Source organism: Mauremys reevesii, linkage group 5 (assembly GCF_016161935.1).
Source record: "Mauremys reevesii isolate NIE-2019 linkage group 5, ASM1616193v1, whole genome shotgun sequence".
Lineage (NCBI taxonomy): Eukaryota > Metazoa > Chordata > Testudines > Geoemydidae > Mauremys > Mauremys reevesii.
In genome coordinates this window covers 87,396,016-87,416,761 of record NC_052627.1, presented here as the reverse complement: position 1 = coordinate 87,416,761, position 20,746 = coordinate 87,396,016, and the positions used below count along the sequence as shown (strand labels likewise).

The 20,746-nt window shown below is 45.2% G+C and overlaps 2 protein-coding genes across 14 annotated transcripts in view; one reads left to right on the top strand and one right to left on the bottom strand.

Moving 5' to 3' along the window:
• The window catches only part of AASDH (aminoadipate-semialdehyde dehydrogenase), a 96,379-nt gene that overhangs the window by 14,113 nt on the left and 61,520 nt on the right, over positions 1–20,746 (bottom strand). For 2 of the 7 annotated variants that reach the window (XM_039539509.1, XM_039539514.1), the window contains 2 exons: positions 6,316–6,395; positions 5,009–5,041 (listed from right to left, as the gene is read on the bottom strand). The exons of 2 other annotated variants lie outside the window; for them this stretch is intronic. In XM_039539509.1, coding sequence (XP_039395443.1) covers positions 5,024–5,041; positions 6,316–6,395 — 98 coding nt within the window. In that variant the 3' untranslated portion in view covers positions 5,009–5,023. Of the gene's footprint in view, positions 1–4,501; positions 4,633–5,008; positions 5,042–6,315; positions 6,396–20,746 lie in introns of those variants that run through there. 3 more of the 7 variants (XM_039539519.1, XM_039539513.1, XM_039539512.1) reach the window with 3 other exon arrangements.
• The window catches only part of CRACD (capping protein inhibiting regulator of actin dynamics), a 224,358-nt gene that overhangs the window by 188,767 nt on the left and 14,845 nt on the right, over positions 1–20,746 (top strand). For 6 of the 7 annotated variants that reach the window (XM_039539498.1, XM_039539501.1, XM_039539504.1 and 3 more), the window contains 2 exons: positions 4,480–4,662; positions 7,191–10,098. In XM_039539498.1, coding sequence (XP_039395432.1) covers positions 4,480–4,662; positions 7,191–10,098 — 3,091 coding nt within the window. The remainder of the gene's footprint in view (positions 1–4,479; positions 4,663–7,190; positions 10,099–20,746) is intronic. The other variant, XM_039539500.1, reaches the window with a different exon arrangement.

The window sequence follows — 20,746 nt, the reverse complement described above, 5'->3', positions numbered from 1 at the left end:
AGCAGATGACAGAACAAGAAGTAATGGTCTCAAGTTGCAGTGGGGGAGGTTTGGGTTGGATATTAGGGGAAATTTTTTTTACTAATTGGGTGGTGAAGCACTGGAATGGGTTACCTCAGGAGGTGGTGGAATCTCCTTCCTTAGAGGTTTTTAAGGTCAGGCTTGACAAAGCCTTGGCTGGGATGATTTAGTTGGGTTTGGTCCTGCTTTGATCAGGGGGTTGGACTAGATGACCTCCTGAGGTCCCTTCCAACCCTGATATTCTATGATTCTATGAACAGGGGGAGGCTTTTTGTAGAGGAGGGGAGGATGTACACAGAAGCCCCATTTGGTTAAAAAAAATGTCCTGGGGAGCCCTATAAACAATTGATTGTGTGAAGCTCATGCTACTAGCTCACAAATGCCCTTTTGCCGATTGCTTGGGAACAGAGCTATGAAAGCTTAAAGAAAAAATTCTTTTGGCCTCATATTCAAAATGATGTAAAGGAAAAACTTGTGACTTACGTCAAAAGCAGAAAAAGCCTGCAGGGGACTGCAAGGCTCCTGTGCATCCTTTACCAGTAATCAAAGAAGGATTTTCCAGGATTGCCACAGATATCACCCCAGCCAACCCGGGGAGGCGGGGGGAGAGAGGATGCAGAAGGTTTCTATTAGTAATGGTGGATTTTGCCACCAGGTAACCAGGGGCAACTGCCTTGTCTAATGTGGAAGCTGAAACAGTTGCTAAGGCACCTTTCTCTATATTCAGCAGGGTGGGTTTTCCAATAGACATCAGATGGGGGGGGCAATTTTATGTTCCAGCTATTGGGTGTGTTGTGGAGGATGTGTTGGGTAGAGCAATTGAAATGTGCCCCATATCATCCAGAGACAGATGGGTTACTTGAGAGGTTCAGTGGGACCCTGAAATCTATGCTGAGAAAATATGTAAACAAGAGGGCAAGGGACTGGGATGTAATGTTGCGCTGTCTTTTTGTTTGCTTACCAGGCGGTGCCACAAGAATCCACATGGTTTGCCCCATTTGACCTCGGTATGGGAGAAAGGTCAGAGGTCCTGGATCTCATTAGAGACTCCTGGGAGGGTGGCACTGAAGCAGAGGGGAACTGGTGGCTGTATAAGTGCAAAGGCTTAAGGAGGATTTAAAGCAGGGGTGGGCAAACAAGGGGTTACATCCAGCCTGTCAAACCTTTTAATCTGGCCCTCGAGCTCCATTGCCCCACTCCAGCTGGGGAGCGGGGCCGGGGGCTTCCCCTGCTCCGCCCATCCAGTGCTCCAGTCGGGTAGCGGGGTTGGGGGCTTGTCCCGCTGCTCCCGCCCGGCGCTCCCACGTGTTCATGACCGGCATGAGGGCATGCATGTTATTCCAGCTGCACAACCCAAACACGCCTCACGCGCCATCACAGCCTGGAATGTGCAAGCCCACATGCCTGCTACTTGTTGGCTTAGGTGACTCGGGTGTTTTAGTCATGTTAATTTTCCATTGTTGAAGAAAAAACAAAGAGTAGTTGGCCAGGGAGTGCTCAGTGGTGGTTTTCACAGTTGTGGGGTGTTGGACCTACGTGGGAGGAGATTTCTGACAGCAGGGGGCTGGTGAATCTTGATCAGTTCCAATGACTGGAGTCTGATGCCTGACAAATCCAGGCTAGAGAGAGAGGGTGTGGAAGGGGGGTAAGTTTGGTTTAATGATTGTAATACATTGTTATGATGGTGTATTTATAATAGTAAGGTTTTATGTTTATTTCCACTAAAATGTATCTTTTAAAAATAGTTTATTTGAATATCTCTGAATTGTTAATTTTGTGAGCATTCATGGCCCACCATACAATTTTCATAGCCAGATCTGGCCCTCAGGCCAAAAAGTTTGCCCACCCCAATTTAAAGTCTGTGCTGGGGATGGTGCAGCAAAACCTCACAAAGAGCCAAGCAGCTCAGAATCTCTTTTTGTTTGTTTGTTTGGATGAATTTTAAATCTCTCTGTCTAGTTTTCTTGAACCTGTTTAACATTCATTGTTGAAAACAACTTGCCGTATTTTCCACCAACATTTGTTGTAACAGGTTATTGTAACAGCACATGAACTTTCATATCCTTTTTACAATTAAGCTCACTATTAGGGTAAATTTTTAGGCCCAATTATCACAATATAATATAAGGTTTTGTGCTGATTACAGAAAGTTTAATGCTGTCAAGGTTCCTGGTGCAATACCCAGAATCAATGACATGCTAGACACACTAAGCACGGCAAAGTTCCCAAGCACCCAGGTTTAACAAAGGGAAAATTCCCTTAGACATTGAAGTGCAGACAAAAATCTGCCTTCATTACTGATTTGGGACTTTTTTAGTTGAAAGTGTTACCATTTTGTTTAATCAATGCAGGAGCCACACACCAAGTGCCAGCTGGGTCATAGGATTTTGTTCTAGCCGACAGATGATATTGCTCTCTTCATCTGTTGTATGCAGAGTGGCGTTGTAGCCATGTTGATCCCAGGATATTAGAGAGTAATGTAGTATCTTTTATTGGACCAACTTCTGTTGATGAGAGAGAGAAGCTTCCGAGCTGTGAAGAGATCTGTGTAAGCTCGACAACTTGTTTCTCACTAATGGAAGTTGATCTAGTAAAAGATATTACCACCTTCTCTCTCTAATTGCCATCTTCAGCAGTTCCTGGTCAGATCATAAAAGCTACTTAGGAATTGTGCTGAAGAAATCCAAAGATGAACGTCTCACGGTAAAGATGTCAAAGTATTAAATAGGGGCAGCTGAAATCCCTTATTCAGGTCACTGGATAGAAAGGGGCCAGATTTGCCCAGATACACTGGAAGTGTGATCCGTTGTTAACTGGTTGGTACCCCAAGCCAAAAAACAAGTTAAGTCTTTCATAGGCTTGGCGAACTATTGTTGCAGGTTTGGGGAAGATTTCAGCAATAGTGTGTCTGCAAAAAAGGGACAGCCACACAAGGCAATTTGGACTGCAGCGTGTCAGGAAAGCTTTGACACAGCAAAAAAAATTCTGTCAAAAAACCTGGTTCTGGCCTGTCCAGACTTTGACAAGTTATTTGACCCCTGTGTACTGATGCATCTAACACTGGCTTGGGAACTCTCCTAATGCAGGCAGGCAAAGTCAACAAGAAAGTAATAGGATGTTTTTTAAGTAAAAAACTGACCCCTCCTGCCCGCTGAATAAAATTATTCTGTCACAGAACGACAATTGTTTACAATCGTGTGGGTGGTAAGGCAACTGAGGCCATACCAATGTAACAGAAACTTCAGAGTCCTAACAGCCCATTCTTCGTAAATATGGCTTCACAGATGAAAGGTACTAACTCCAGACTGCTAAGTTGGAATATACTGCTCCAAGAATATGATATGGAACTTGTACATATTACAGGCAAAGAAAACATAGTGGTAGATGCACTGTCCAGGCAAGAGTGTTTCCAGCTGATGGCTATAGGTTAACCAGTAGCTAACTCTCCTGCATCAATATAAAGGGTGAGCTGTAAGCCAGGAACTTCTTGGTGCCAACTGTTAGCGGGCATAGGGAATGCATAGAGTTTTTATAGGGATTCCTTGGGTCAGATATATGCATCAGAGAACTGACCCATGGTCAGGCACAGACAGGGCTTCCTTATGATAAGGGTGCCTCACAACCCTTGGTACCCTCAGAAAGCGTCACCGGCTCCAAGAGTTATTCATACTTTTGCCTATAAACTACACTAATGCAGTGTTGAGATTGCACAGTTCAAAAAAGATGGGAATGCAAAAGTCCCAGTTCCTACAGTAACATAAACTTGTCCGTGTAGTACAGCCTGTGTGTTTTGTGACATGTAGAGACATGACCTATATAACATATGCATTTAGGGCTCAGTTGTGCCCAGCCCTGCACAGGAAGATGGTGGGTGAGAGGTTGCAAGGAACGTCTCTTCCTCTTGCATCCCCTGGTAGAGCTAAGTAAAACGGTAATCCCTGTGCTCCCAGCAGTGCAGGGATTGCTCCAAGCTAGTTCCACTACTACTGCTAACCTCCTCAAATGAGACAGAGAGGCAAAAATGGGAGGCCATCCTGTTGCCCTGCTTCTGCATGAGTCAGCAGAGCTGGCCACACATGAGGGAGTACACCAAGCATGATGCAGTGGCCATGGTCCCACTGTACTCCAGGAAGCATTGTACCTGCCTGAGGCATAAGGTTTCTAGCATTTCCCACTGGAGTGGGGTGGCTCTGCAGCACTCCCTATTGTAGGCTCTGTTGTAATGCTTAAATTGGTTTATCTTTCCTATCTTTCAGCCATTTTTGATGTAGCCTCACTCAAAAGAGCATGGTGGGAATTACTTACAGAAGAAAATGTCCAGGGGGTATTGCTGGAAATTCTTTCCTCGTTTTGCATGTTTTCTACTAACAACCTTTTCTACATACAGAAATGTTTTTTGTTTTAAATCTCTTTGTATGGTTTTAATGAGGGTTACTTTGTATATATGGTACAAAACAGGTTACTCCAGTCAAATCGTCTCGGTCAAAAAGACACATTTCCTCTGGTGGCACAATTGAATCAATCAATCTTGATGCGGTCCCCCAGGCAGTCGCTCGTCTTGACAACAGCGCGGCTAAGCACAAGCTCTCCATAAGGCCAAAAAAACAGAGGCTGTCAAGAAAACACAGAAGATTAACAAAGGTAGTGAACTGATTTGGGTGTTCAAATGGTGAGACGGTCTGCTTTAGAAACTGTAGTCAGTACTCACAAAACAGTCACAATTGAAAATAATGAGATTAATGGGAGGTACGATGCAGGTACAGACATGGCTGGGTGCTCCTGAGCGCTTTCAAAACATAGGCTTTGTCTTCACTGCAAAACAAGGCATGTGTTTTTTATATTGAGAGAACTCAAGATAGCTGTCTGAACTTAAAGTCCTAGTGGAGACAAGGGACAGGTAGTGTTTACCTCTGCGTAGCTATCTGGGGCTGAGGATTTGCTGCACCCATCCAGGAGAGTTCCAGGAGGCACTGTGAGGGTGCAACATGCTCTCTTCCCCACATCAGCCAGCTCCATTGACCTGTGTGGAAGGAGGGTGAGCCATGGTCCTTTCTCTTTTCCCTTCCTCACTCCCTATGCTAGCAGGGAGGGCCCTGTGTACCCTTCCCCTCCTGGTGTGCCCCTGCCATAATCTGGCCATTGGGTTTCCAAAAGAAATACTTCACAATCTAAACAATGATAGGAAAGGAATGATGGAAGGAGCCCCTACGTCTCTCCCCCACTGCCTCCCCTCCTCTCCAGGAAACTTAAAGAGGCCAATGGGCAGCTTCCCTGGAGTTAACAGGAATTTCCAGATGTGGGGGGGAGGGAGCTGCCAGGCTGAGACATTTATTCACAGGAGGACAGCAGGACAGAGAAAAGAGCACAGCCATCCCTTTGCTTTGCTCTGTCTGGTCCCTCATCCTCCCTTCCTTCTGGTGAGAAATGTGTTGGCCCAGCATCTCCTTCCCCCTCAACTAACAGAAGGCATTTTAATGGTAATGGTGTTGTCTGAGGAGCTGCAGAGTGGTGGTGAGCCTGTTATGTTCTAGGGAAGGTCCATGGAGCTGGGAGGAAGCACTCCTGTACTGGGCAGAGAGTGAGTCAGCTGCTTGCCTAGAACCAGTGAGACACCTGGCATGGCAGTGTGGAGCTGATATACAAGAAACAATCAGAAAGAGACAGGGGTAAAGGACTTCATACAGTTTTTGCAGGTATTGCAGCTTAGTAAAAGCTGTTGATAGAGAAGCAAACGTGGACTCAACAGGAGACTGAGGGTACATCTCCACTGCAGCTGGGAACCTGCTTCTCAGCTTGGGTAAACAGAAACACGCTAACTCTGCCTGATCTAGCACACAAAAATATAGCAGAGTAGCCCCGGCTAATGCCTGGTACAAACCTGCCTGGAACCTCTGAGTACCTAGTTGGGTGGCTAGTCTGAGATGCTGCCTAAGCTACCTCCTGGCTACAGTGCTATTTTTAGTACACTAGCTTGAGCAGATTTAGCACGTCTGTCCACCCAAGCTGGGAAGTACACTCCCAGCTGCAGGGTAGACATACCCTGAAACAAACAAAATATCTCTTGCACCACTAATCCACCTCATGGTATCCCATTTAATCACAATGGCTATCTTCATTAAGCAGCAGTCATCACACCTCTCCACTAGCATAGAAAAGCTGGGGATCTCCAGATTTTCCATGATTTTTAGGTAGCTCCCAGATTTCTGCACTGGAACTATCAGCTTGGGCTGCCCTGACTAATTGGGGTTTAGCCGAGCCAGGCAGAGAGTAGCGGCCAGCCAGCATTTCCTTTACCATTGCTCCTTCTGTCCTTGCCATCACTACACAGCTGCTCTCTACGGGGCTGCATGCTCTTTGTGTGGAAACTGTCAGCCCTGCAGAGAGAATGGACACAGACAATGCTTTTGAATAGATGCTTAATGTTTCTGAGCCTTAACAGAACAAACTCTGGAGGTTACAAAATGGTTCAATGTGGGGCAGTGCTGGAAACATGAATGTTACATTCTAAAATACGTTCACATCATAGGTGGCCAAAGTGAGGCCTGTGGGCCAGGTGAAGCCCTGTGAGATTGTGGCCACCCTCATGTGGCCTGTGGTGACTACAGATCCCAGCATACAATACTCCTCAATGAGCCCAGTGGCTTTGGTGGTGTGTATCCGTATGCTCTGCGCTTCAGACCCAGTTTTATAGTGAGGGTGACTGCTGCCTACTCCATTTTACACTATCAGCTGTGGCCCTTAGACTTCCATGAAGGTGCTGCTTGGTTAGTCAGAATTTGGGCACCATTGATTTACATGCATTAGTGTAAACCGTGATTTATTATTTAGTATTACTGTGTTGTTGGTGCCAGGATGTGTCCTTTCTTTTACAGAATATCACTCCTGTAAAATGGTGAAACAGATAAACCAATATGTTGTTCAGTTACTCTAATATGTCATGGGTTGTGATACTGTAAACTCATGAGTTAATGTGTGTAGACTCCATACTCAAATATAGTAAAAATATGACTTTTTAACAAAGGACAAAAGTAAAGTGATCTATATCTAAAGCCAATTGTTAAACTGATCAGTTGCAAACTGACTAGTCTCTATTTTTTATCATTCCGTACAGTGAAGAAAGGGAATAATAACCAATATTAAGTAAATCTGATTTTGTTTCCCAACATTAGGAGTCACAAAGCGTAACAGTGACAGAGTTTGAGCAAGAAAACCCAGAAACCCACCAGTACAGAGAGAGATACCCAGATGACAATGGATGCATTGGCACAGCTAAGCCAACCCAGAACAGAGAGGGGCAAAAGCAGCTTGAGTTAGCAGATGAGAAAAGAAAGCAAGAAGATCACAGGAGAATGCTCGAGGCAAAAGAGAAAAGACAAATTGCAGAAGCAGAGGAAAAAAAACATCTGGAAGAACAAAGATGCCAGGAAATTGAAGAGATGCAAAGGGAACAGGAGAGAAAGCGTTGTGAGGAAGAGAAAAGGCAGCATCTTCTTGAGGAGGAGAAACATTTTAAAATAAAAGAGCAGAGGCACCAGGAGGAGCAGAAAAGACAACAAGAACGGAGACGACAGGAACTGGAGGAGCAGAAAAGACAACAAGAACGGAGACGACAGGAACTGGAGGAGCAGAAAAGACTGGAAGAACGGAGACGACAGGAACTGGAGGAGCAGAAAAGACTGGAAGAACGGAGACGACAGGAACTGGAGGAGCAGAAAAGACTGGAAGAATTTAGACAACAGGAACTGGAGGAGCGGAAAAGACTGGAAGAATTTAGACGACAGGAACTGGAAGAACGGAGACGAGTGGAACTGGAGGAGCAGAAAATAAAAGAACTGGAAGAACAAAGGTGTCATGAGATTGAAAAACAGCATCAGGAGGAACAAAAAAGACAAGAATTGGAAGAACAGAGAAAAGAATTTGAGAAAAGGCATCTTCAGGCTGAACAGAAGTTGCAGCAGGAGGAAAAAGCTAAGAGACTGGAAGAACAAAGCCAGCATCAGAAGGAAAAAAAGAAGAGACAAGAAGAACAAACTCTACAAAAACTGGAGAAGCAAAAGACACAGGAAGAACAAAGAAGACATGAGCCAGCAGAACAAACACACCTGGAGAGTGAAGAGAGAGAACAACAGGGGAAATTTAAAATAAGGCAAGAGGAATCAAATGAACAAGAACTGAAAGAACAGACAGAAATACATGTGGATGGACAACAGCATCTGGAAAAGCAAAAAGAACAAGAGCAAGCCATAAGACAGCAACAGGTCAAAGAAGCAGCAAGTTCTGGGGATGCTGGTAGGGAATCCATGGAGAAGCAGCTTCAAGAAGAATCAAACCAACAAAAAACAAAACAATCACAGAAAGGGAAAGAAACAGTGCAAGAAAAGCTAACACCAAAGCAGAAGAGAGAAGTTGAAGCTCAGGAGCAGAAAATAGGTGAAGAACTAAGATGGCAGGAAGTAGATGAAAGGCAGGCTATGCACAGACCATTCACATTTCAAGTGTCATCGGGAGAGAAACAGATCATATTTCAGAAAGTGAATTTGAGCCCTGTTACTCCTGTCAAAGAGGAAGCACGACATTCTACCCTCAAAGAATCCAAGACCCACAAATTTAGCAAAGGTTCTACTGCATTCCCCTACTCTTTGTGTGTCCCACACACAGCTATTTTGGTTACTGGAGCACAGCTTTGTGGCACTGCCGTAAACCTGAATCAGATCAAAGATACAGCTTGTAAATCTTTACTTGGTTTGACAGAAGAAAGAAAAAACCTGGATATTCCCCCACCAGAAAGCACCCAGAAAACTACTCTTGATCCCAAATCTAGCCACAGTAAAATGAAGTATACACAGGAGACATTGAACAACCAGGACATATTAGCAGAATGGGCTTCTATTAGATCCAGAATCCTAAAGAGTGCAGAAAACAGCAAGCTAAATGAAAAAGACAGAGTAAGTGTCTGTAGATACAGTGATGACTGGACACCCAAAGGACGAGGTGCTTCCCATGGCAATTTAAGGAAAACCCTTTCTGCAAATGCAAAATTTTCCATAACACCAGCATGGCAGAAATTTTCAGAAACCTCAAAAGCCAATGCAGATGCTGAGAGTGCAAGTGGTGCAGAAGGTACTGAACCAGAGAACACAAGAAAAAAGACAGATTTATCCAATGATGCAAATGATGATGTGGCTGCTCACTATGAGACTCCAGCTTGTAAAGATAATGCGACTGAAATGGCTACAAAGAGCGAAACACACCTTATAATGGCAAACAACACAGAAGGCTATAAGTTTGCCAAAGATCTTCCATCTTTCCTTGTTCCAAGCCTCTCTCATTCTCCAGGAAAAGAACTGCCCCAATCAGAATCTCCAGCTACTTTGGAAAGTCAGCAGAACACTGGTACAAGAAAACTGGATAAAACAGCACCACACGAAGAAGAAAATATTTCTCCATTTGGGATAAAGTTAAGAAGGACAAACTACTCCTTGCGTTTCCACTATGATCAACAGGCGGAGCAAAAGAAAAAGAAAAGATACAGTGCAGGAGATAGTTTTGATGGTGTACTTGCTCCACTAGTTACAACAGAAAGTGGAAAAGAAACCATTAATACCACTCTAAAAGACAATATATCCCCTAGCCTAGAGAGAAGGGATGCCACTGTTAATGTTTTAAAAGACTCTTCAAATAATGTTTTGGAGAACTCAGAAACAACAGTTACACTGTTATTCCCATCAATCAACAGCCAGATTCCTTTACCTAGTCATGAGAAACCTGTGTGTAAATCGTCACTCCAACAGAAACCTGCATTAGCTCCAAAGCCCACAAACCAGACCCCGCCATCCTCTCCTCTCTCTAAAATGAACAGATCAAATTTAGCTGACACGTTAGGTCAAATGGCGGCTAAATCTGAGTCAGACACCACGTGGAAAAAAGAAGACAGTAAAGTGAATGTGGTGCACTCACCAGCACAGAATGAGAACAAAAATGAAGAGGAAGAAACCAGAGAAAAGAAGTCATTTTTCCCATCTATCACCATGCCATGGAGAGAGAAAGCTGACAAAAAGCCTGAGCCACTGAAAAAAGGTATGCAACATGAAAGTGTCACATGTAACTACGGGCCATGTTTCCAGAATGAGAGGCTGGAGGTTTGTGTGCAGAATTTTGGCCTTAAATGTAGACTATTATTAATCCTTATTTGGTTTGGTAACAACTTAGTGCCAGTGGTGTACAAATAATCAGGAGACTAATTCCAGTCTTAACATGCTTACAGTCTGGTTTAGACACAGTCAAAACAGATCAGACATAAATAATAAGACTGGTAGTGGCAATACTGGCATCTAATTGTGGTCTCTCAAGGAAGTGTGTTTTAAAGAAGCAATTGAAATCTCTTGTTCAATCAGAAGATATGGCTATAGACCTCCTTAATGTTTTTAATTAAATAAATACTACTGGGAATTGTGTGATTATGGGAGACTTTAACTTCTCAGATATTATAATAGTAAGGTCCAGATTTTCCTGGATGTGATAGCCAACAGATTTCTTCACCAAATGGTTGCTGAACCAACAAGAGGGGATGCCATTTTAGATTTGGTATTAGTGAGTAGCGAGGACCTCATAGAAGAACTGGTTGTAGAGGACAACCTTGGTTTGAGTGATCATGAGCTAATTCAGTTTAAACTAAATGGAAGGATAAACAAAAATAGGATCTGCAATTAGGGCCCTTCATTTCAAAAGGGCAAACTTAAAAAAATTAAGAGAAATAGGGAGTGGCCTGGACTGAAGAACTCAAGGATCTGAATGTGAAGGAAGTTTGGAATTAGTTTCCGCAACTTTGACTTAAAGTATCTGAAGTCTGCATCCCAAGCAAGGGGAAAAAATTCATAGGGAAGGGTTGCAGACCATGCTGGAGGAACAAGCATCTCAAACAAGTGATTAAGAGAAAGCAGAAAGCCTACAAGGAATGGAAGATGGGATGAATCAGCAAAGAAAGCTACCTCTTGGAGGTCAGAAAGTGTAGGATTAAAGTGAGAACAGCCAAAAGCCAAGCAGAGTTGGACCTTGCAAAGGGCATTAAAATCATTAGTAAAAGATTCTATAGCCATATAAATAAGAAGAAAACAAGGAAAGTAGTGGAATTGCTAAACACTGAGGATGGGGTGGAGATTAAAGATAAACTAGGCATGTCCCAACATCTAAACAAATACTTAGCCTCATTAAAAACTGAGGTAAATGAAGAACTTAGGGGTAGTTGCAGGGTGGTTAATGGGAATGAGAACACTGAGGTAGAAATTACCACATCCAAGGTGGAAGTCAAAGTCAAACTCAAACAGTTTAACTTGACTAAATTAGGGGGGTCCAGATAATCTCCATCCAAAAATATTAAAGGAATTGGCACATGAAATTGCAAGCCCAATAGCAAGGATTTTTAATGAATCTGTAAACTCAGACATTGTACTCTATGACTGGAGAATTGCTAATATTGTTCCTATTTTTTTAAGAAAGGGAGTAAAAGTGATCTGGGAAACTACAGACTTGTTAGTTTGACCTCAGTTGTATGCAAGGTCTTGGAATAAATTTTGAAAGAGAAAGTAGTTAAGGACATAGAGGTTAACAGTAATGGGATAAAATACAACCTAGTTTTACAAAAGGTTGATTGTGCCAGACCAACCTGATCTCCTTCTTTGAGAAGATAACTGATTTTTTTAGACAAAGGCAATGCAGTAGAGCTCATCTACCTGGATTTCAGTAAGACATTTGATACAGTTTCACATGAGAAATTATTAGTGAAATTGGAGAGGATGGGGATTAATATGAGAACTGAAAGGTGGATAAGGAACTGGCTAAAGGGATAACAGATCATACTGAAAGGTCAGGCTGGAGGGAGGTTACTATGGAGTTCCTCAGGGATTGCTCTTGGGACCAATCTTATTGAACATTTTTACTAACGTTGGCACAAAAAGTGAGTGTGCGCTAATAAAATTTGACACAAAGTTGGGAAGTATTGCCAATATGGAGGAGGACTGGAATATCATAACAGAAGATCTCAATGACATTGTAAACTGGAATAATAGAAACAGGATGAAATTTAATATTGCAGAATGAAAAGTCACATTTAGGGACTAACAAAAAATGTTGGTATAAGCTGGGGACATATCCGTTGGAAGTGACAGTGGAGGGTGTATTGGTTCATCACAGGATGACTATGCTGCAGTGTGATGTGGCTGTGGAAAAAAAAAGGCTAATGCAGTCCGAGGATGCATCAGGAGAGGTATTTCTAGTAGAGATAAAGAGGTGTTAGTACCATTATACAAGGCACTGGTGAGATCTCATCTGGAATACTGTGTGCAGTTCTGGTCTCTCCTGTTTAAGAAGGATGAATTCAAACTGAAACAGGTACAGAGAAGGGCTACTAGGATGAGCCAAGGAATGGAAAACCTGTCTTATGAGAGGAAACTTGTTTAGTCTAACCAAAAGAAGGCGGAGGGGAGATATGATTGCTCTCTATAAATACATCAAAGGGATAAATACCAGGGGAATTATTTAAGTGCCAATGTAGACACAAAAACAAATGGATATAAACTGGCCAACAAGTTTAGACTTGAAATTAGGAGAAGGTTTCTAACCATCAGATGAGTGAAGTTCTGGAACAGACTTCCAAGGGGAACAATGGGGGGCAAAAATCTTCTGGCTTCAAGACTGAGCTTGATAAGTTTATGGAGGGGGTGGTATGGTGAGACTGCCTACAATGGCATGTAGCTGATCTGTGACTGCTAGCAGAAAATATCTCCAAAGGCCAGTGATGGGATACTAGATGGGGAGGGCTCTGAGTTACTACAGAGAATTATTTCCCAGGTGTCTGGCTGGTGAGCCTTACCCACATGTTCAAGGTCTAACTGATCATCACATTTGGGATCGGGAAGGAATTCTCCTCTTTGTCAGATTGGCAGAGACCGGGGGGGGGGGGGGTCGCCTTCCTCTGCAGCATGGGGCATGGGTCACTTGCAAGTTTAAATTAGTGAAAATGGTGGATTTTCTGTAACTTGAAGTCTTTAAAATAGGGCTGTCAATTAATTGCAGTTAACTCAAGCAATTAATACAAAACTGATTAACTAGATTAAAAATTATTTGCGATTAATCACCATTTTAATTGCACTGTTAATAATGTACCGATTTAAATTTTCAAATATATTAATTTCAATTACAACACAGAATGCAAAGTGTACAGTCCTCATTTTATAGTATTATTTTGATTATCTTTTTACAGTGCAAATATTTGTAAACAAAACAAATAGTATTCAGTTCACTTCATACAAGTACTGTAGTGCAATCTCTTTAGCATGGAAGTGCAATTTACAAATGTAGAATTAGTTTTTTTTTACATGACTGCACTCAAAAACAAAACAATCTAAAACTTAAGAACCTAAAAGTCCACTCAGTCCTACTTCTTGTTCAGCCAATAGCTAAGACAAACAAGTTTGTTTACATATACGGGAGATATTGGTGTCTGCTTCTTATTAACAGTATCACCTGAAAGTGAGAACAGGTGCTCACATGGCACTGTTGTAGCCCACATTACAAAGTATTTATGTGCCAGATATGCTAAACGTTCGTATGCCTCTTCATGCTTCTACCACCATTCCAGAGACATGCTTCCATGCTGATGATCCTTGTTAAAAAAAAATGTGTTAATTAAATTTGTGACTGAACACTGTGGGAGAAAATTGTATGTCTCCTGCTCCATGGTTTTACCCGGCTTCTGCCATATATATTTTGTGTTATGGCAGTCTCAGATGATGCCCCAGTATATGTTGTTCTATTTAAGAACACTTTTGCTGCAGATCTGACAAAATACAAAGAAGGTACCAATATGAGATTTCTAAAGACAGCTACAGCACTTGACCCAAGGTTTAAGAATCTGAAATGCCTTTCAAAATGTGAGAGGGACAAGGTGTGGAACATGCTATCAGAAGTCTTAAAAGAGCAACACTCTGATGTGGAAACTCGAGAACCTGAACCAGCAAAAAAGAAAATCAACCTTCTGCTGGTGGCATCTGACTCAGATGATGAAAATGAACATGCATCGGTCTGCACTGCTTTGGATTGTTATCAAGCAGAACCAGTCATCAGCATGGAAGCATGTCCTCTGGAATGGTGGTCAAAGCATGAAATGGCATACAAATGTTTAGTATATCTGGCATATAAATCCTTGCAGTGCTAGCTACAACAGTGCCATGCGAATGCCTGGCCTCACTTTCAGGTTACATTGTAAATAAGAAGCAGGCAGCATTATCTCCTGTAAGAGTAAACAAACTTATTTGTCTTAGCAATTGGCTGAACAAGAAGTAGGACTGAGTGCACTTGGAGGTGCTAAAGTTTTACATTCTTTAATTTTTGAGTGCAGTTATAGAAAAAAAATCTACATGTGTAAGTTGCACTTTCATGATAGAGACTGCACTACAGTACTTGTCTGAGGTGTATTGAAAAATATTTAATTTTTACAGTGCAAATATTTGTAATAAAAATAATATAAAGTGTGCACTGTACACTTTGTATTCTGTGTTGTAATTGAAGTCAATATATTTGAAAGTATGGAAAACATCCAAAAACATGGAAAACATCCAAATAAATGGTATTCTATTATTGTTTAACAGTGCACTTAAAACTGCAATAAATCATGACTTTTTTTTTAATCGCACCATGAATCACAATTCATTTTTTAATTGTTTGGCAGCCCTACTTTAAGCCATGATTTGAGAACTGCAATTAGGAGTTAGGGGTTATTACAGGAGCGGGTAGGTGAGGTTCTGTGCTCTGCAATGTACAGGTCAGACTAGATCAGTGTTTCCCAACTGGTGTGCTGTCAGGCCCAAACAGGTGTGCTGCAGAATTTTTTTAAAAACTATATGTGGAGTGGGGATGGGACAGGGGGAAAAGAAAGTGGGGAAAGCCGCCGTCTGATTAGCTGCCTGACTCATTACCCTACCTCCTCCAGGGGCAGAGCAACCAATTGGAGTTCAATATCCCTCTCCTCCCCGCTCCCCTCTTGTGAGCAACTGATCAGCTCCTCTGCCTCTCCCCATCCCTCCTGCAGCCCAGGATTGGGAGGGGGAAGAATCTCAGGAGAGGAAGGGGGTGGAGGTGGGGACTGGGTCTGAGGTAGGGGCAGAATCAGGGTGAGGTGGGGGCTTCACTGGTGGAGGGTGAGGACAGAACTGATGGGGGCAGGGGCACAATTTAGGGAGGATGGGGGCAGCTGCATGGGCAGAGATGGGGGCGTTGACTCCCAAACTGAATAAGTTGCAGAGGCAACGCATGCATGTGGGGGGCAGATTTGGCCCTGCTCCCACTCCAAGCCCCAGGCCCCTCTAGAGGGCATTGGCTGACCAGAGCCCCCTACGGGGGCACAGAGGAACATTGGGGGGGGGGGGTGAGCGGCAATGCCAGCTGCTCTGTGTGCCCAGGTCAGTTTCTCCACCTGGGCTGGGTAACAACCACAGGCTTAGATATATAGTCCTCTGTGCCGCAAACCACTGGGTACCCATGATGATGGGGACTGTAGGACGGCATGGCCCAGCCTAGCTCAGTGTGCACATGGCCACAAGGAATGGAGCAGCCTCCACTGTGCCAACTAGGGACTGATCACATGGCTGGGACCTGTAGCAGCAGCACCCCCTCGGACACAGCCCTGCCTGCACCCTGAGCTACATCCTCTCTGCACACAGCCCCTAGCTACCCCCACCTACCCCCTGAGCTGCACCCCTGCCAGCACAAAGCCTCTAGCCATCCCCTGCCTGCACCCTGAGCTACACCCCTCCCAGCACACAGCCCTTATAGACTGTGAATGGCAAGGGTGGTAAACCGCTTAAACTGAGGTGATCAGGAGGCCAGTTCATTTGGAGACAATATGATGGTGTACCTCAAAATAATTAAAATTCTGAAGGTGCGCCTTGCAAAGAAGTGGTTGGGAACCACTGGTATGTTACATTACCCTTCATGTATTGTTTTTCAGACAGCTTGTATATATCTTTATAAACTGCTATGGTCTAGATCAGGGGTGTCCAAAGTTTTTTGGGGGAGGGCCAAATATAGAAAAATAAGGAAAGGCCCGGGCCACACACAAGAGGTGTGCGGGCCGGGCGCGACGGACCTGCCGCAGCATGACTGCGGCGGTCTCCGTCTTCCAGCGGCTTTGTTCTCGCCCGGCCGCCCTGCGGCAGGTCACGGAGGGGGGGCGGCGCGACGCCGCCGTCATGCCGCCGGCGGGGCGGGAGCGAGGCAGGCCGAAGCCGGGACCGCCATGCATGCCTGCGCGCAGGTCCCGCTTCCCCGCTGGCTCCCGTCCCGCGCAGGCGCGCAGCCCGGGCTTCGTCGGCGGGCTCGGCCGCCCGGGCGCCGGCATGCCGCCGCTCAACGAAGCTGCTGCGGCAAACCGGGCCGCACCGCCGGGCGCTGACGGCCAGCCATGGCCGTAGAGGGACACCCTGGTCTAGATCCTGTTGTAATGCAGTGGCTTTGTGCCCTACCACTAGCAGATTGCCATAAAACACACAACCCATCATAAAAGGACCCTGCAGTGGCAGAGAGACAGTATAGTGGCTTCTCAGCCATCTTCCTTAGCTGTTGCCAGCAAAGGGGATATGGTCAGAGCTTCCCTGTGTCCCACTGCTCTTCAGTTGCTGCATTATGGAGGGAGACCTGTAGCTCCAGCATAGTGAGAATGTAATTTGTACATCATTACGTTCAACTGAGGATAGGGTTAAATGGGCAGTAGCAATGTAGAATGAGTGCTGTGTCACTGTAAGGACAGATCAGAGGTACAGGGTAGGACAGTCAGAATCCAAGTTGTCTCTGGAAACTTAACTCCAAATTCCCAGGCTTTCAATTGTTTGCTTTTTGAACGTTCTACATGTTTTTATAATGCACTGAATGAGTCTTTTCCCTGAAATAGCTGCTCTGTTTTTACAATCTCCTTCAAAACAACCATTTTTAGGATTTTCCTTAGATTTTTGTTTTCCCCTAAGCTTTTTTATGTAAAGATGATGTGTGAAAACTAGTTGGAGATGTGCTACTAAAATGAAGAGCAGAGAGTGAGCTAAATTCAGGACTCTTCCAGAATTTCTGTGCTTCACTCAGCTCTGCAGATATCCTAGTGGGAAATAGAGATCTTTGCAGGAGCATCAGTTGTGCTGCTCTCAGATGCACACATCTTTAATCGTGGGTGCTGGCCTAATTTCCAGGCAGTTTATAGGAAGTCTCCAGATTGTTGCTGAAGACATCTTAAACCTTGAAGACCCTGATAGCTCCAATCCAGAATTTTAAAGGCATGTAGCATCTGGTGGTAGATTTCCCAAACTCTATGCTGTCCAACCTGAGAAACGCAACAGCTTGCTCAAAGGTTCCAAAGCAACATATCAAACAACTCCTCAGTTAAATGGCATACTTTCCAGATATAGCCAAAGGCACCAGTGCTCTACAAGGCCAAGAGAATAAAACAAGTTTTGACATTTCTAGGCTGGGCCATTTTAAGATATGAGGTTGTAAACAAATGAAGTTTTTGGAAAAGTGAACACCTATCATGCTCTAAACTCATCCCAGGTGCTTTCTATGGGAGAATCAAACTGGTGCTTTAAATGGAAACCTAGTGAAAGACCTGACCATTATGGGTAGGATTTTGGATGTTTTTGTTTAGTCGCTCTCACTTTTAAGTGTGTAGAACTTTAGCTCTTAAAGGAAAGCCATTTACATCAACTTTATATATTGTGATGGAGCAAGGCCGGATGGCTACAGGAAAGTACTGAGGAACAGGTATGTTAGCCCCAGGCTAAGCAAATCCCTAGTACCATGGGAACCCAAAATGGCAGTTGCTCCAGGGTAATCAAGGCACCTGGGACCAATTAAGAACTTTCTAGAAGGCACCAGAGAGAGCTACATTGATTGGAGCACCTGCAGCCAATCAGGGCAGGCTAATCAGGGCACCTGGTATAAAAAGGGGAGCTCACTCCAGTCAAGGGAGGAGGAGCCAGAGGAAGGAAGTGTGTATGAGGAGCTGGGAGCCAGAGACACAAGGAACTAAGAACTGAGAGGGTGTACTACTGGAGGATTGAGGAAACACCATACAATCAAGCAGTATCAGACACCAGGAGGATCCTATGGTGAGGATAAGAAAGGTGTTTGAAGGAGGCTATGGGGAAGTAGCCCAGGGAGCTGTAGCGGTCAAGCAGCGGTTACAAGTAGCACTATAGAGACTGCTGCAATTCACAGGGCCCTGGGCTGGAACCCGGAGTAGAGGGCGGGCCCGGGTTCCCCCCAAGCCTCGCTACTGCTCATCAGACATAGGAGGAGTTGATCCAGACTGTGGGCTTCATCCAAGGGGAAGACCACTGAGGGGAGGAAATCCGCCAATAAGCGCAGGACCTACTAGAGGAGAGGAGGAACTTTGCTACAATTGGTGTCAGGAGTGGGATCTTTGGTGTGCACAGCGCAGCGGAAGAAGGAGGGTGATTTAAAAACACAAAAAAAAAAAGAAAAAAAAAGGGGATTTACAATTTGTTACCACAATGGATGATGTAGTACGGGCACTGATACAAGCCACGGCAGCCCAGCAGGAGGCTACCTGTGTCCAGGCAGCTGCCCAGCAAGAAGCAGTGCGGCTGCAGCAAGAAACTAACTGCCTGCTGATGGACCAAGCTGTTCAAGACCGAGATATGTTGCAGGAACTAGTAAGCCAGGTAAAGACCCTTACAGAAATGAACCGTGGGCATGATGGGACACGGCTCATACGGGCTAACCATTGGCTGCAGAAAATGACAAGGGAAGATGATGTAGAGGCATACCTTCTGGCCTTTGAGAGGACAGCCCTACGGGAGGCCTGGCCTCGAGATCAGTGGTCTGGCATCCTTGCCCCATTCCTGTGTGGGGAGGCCCAGAAGGCCTACCATGATCTGCCTGAAGAAGCTGCAGCAGACTACTCCCAGCTGAAGGCAGAGATCTTGGACAGATCTGGGGTAACATCCGCAGTACGGGCCCAGCGGTATCATGAGTGGAGGTACCGGGAAGACAAAACCCCACGGTCCCAATTATATGACCTCATCCATCTTGCATGAAAATGGTTGCTAACAGAATCCCGGAGTCCGGAAGAGGTACTGGAGGTTCTGGTCATCGACCGGTACACGCGGGCACTGCCACCAGATCTCCGCAAATGGGTAGGCCAGAACAATCCGTGCACCTATGATGAGATGATCACGCTGGTAGAAAGACGCATGACAGCCAGAGAATTGATCCAACTACGCAAGGAAAGCCCCTTCCGTAGCAAACCCCCAACCCCAACCCGGGAAGGAGGGACAGCCAAACCCCTGGGGAGTCCTAGGTGGAGGAAGAGGGGGGCTGAAAACCCACAGAGACTCCAGAAGGAAGGGATTGGCCTGAGTGGAGGGAACCCCGGGACTAAACCCCCTAGTCCACATGATGGGAGACTGACTAGAAACAGTTATAGATGTTATGCATGTGGGGAGTGGGGACACATAGCAGCACAGTGTCCCAGCACCGAAGAACCTATGCAATGCAACTTGGGGGATTGGGAGGTCCCATGCTCCCTTATCCACCTTGCGGGCGTTGCATTAGCCCCACATAACTACACCAGGCCAGTGAAGATAAATGGAACAGAGACTACAGCACTAGTGGACTCAGGGAGTGCTATCACCCTTATATCGGGTAAGCTGGTAAAAAGTAGCCAGCTGCTACAAGCCAAACGTGTAGCAGTGACATGTGTGCATGGGGCCATGAGCCAATACCCCACCATCCCAGTGGAGATAGAGGTTCAGGGGAACCCCATTGAGGTGACAGTGGGCGTTGTTTCTAAACTCCCATATCCTGTAGTTATTGGGAGAGTCTATCCAGGGTTTGATAATTTACTTCCCCCTGAGAGGCTGCAGAGAAGTGGAGACCCTGTTGGCAGTGACTCATCATTGGGGGAATGTTAACCCCCCATGTTTTCTGAGTTTTCTCAAGATCTATTCTCAGCCCCCCAAAAGGCCCGGAAGACAAAAAAAGAAAGGAAGGCCGCGAAGGCTTTGGGAACCCAGATCCTGACCCAGGGCCAGAAGACTGCGCTAGTAGGCAGAAGGGCACGAGCAGCCAACAGAGAAACTACCAACACGGAAGGTGAGCCAGAGGCTGGCCCCAGCCATGATGGCGACAGGCCATTGAAAGAAGCAGAAGCCGGCCCCTGGGGGCTCAGGCAGGGTAGTCCTGGGAGAGAGACATTCGGACGGGACCAGGCAGAGGACCCCAGATATAACGTCAGGAAAGAGGTGGCTGAGATAGATGGGATAGCAGTGGAAGGGAAGGCCTGAGGTCCAGTACCCTACTTTATTGTGAAGAAAGATCTCCTGTACCGTGTGGTGCAAATGCAGGAGCAGGAGATACATCAACTTCTGGTGCCCCGAAAACATCAAAAAGCCATATTGAGCCTCGCCCACAGTCACCTGTTTGGAGGACACTTAGGGGTAGAGAAAACCCAGGCTAGGATCCTGCGGAGGTTCTTCTGGCCAGGAGTACATGAAGATGTCAGGCGATACTGCACCTCTTGTCCAGAGTGTCAGCTACATAGCCCTCGCCCACACTTACGGGCCCCTTTGATACCTCTTCCAATAATAGAGGTACCATTTGAACGCATAGCCATGGATCTGATTGGGCCCCTAGAGAAGACAGCTCGGGGCCACCAACATGTGCT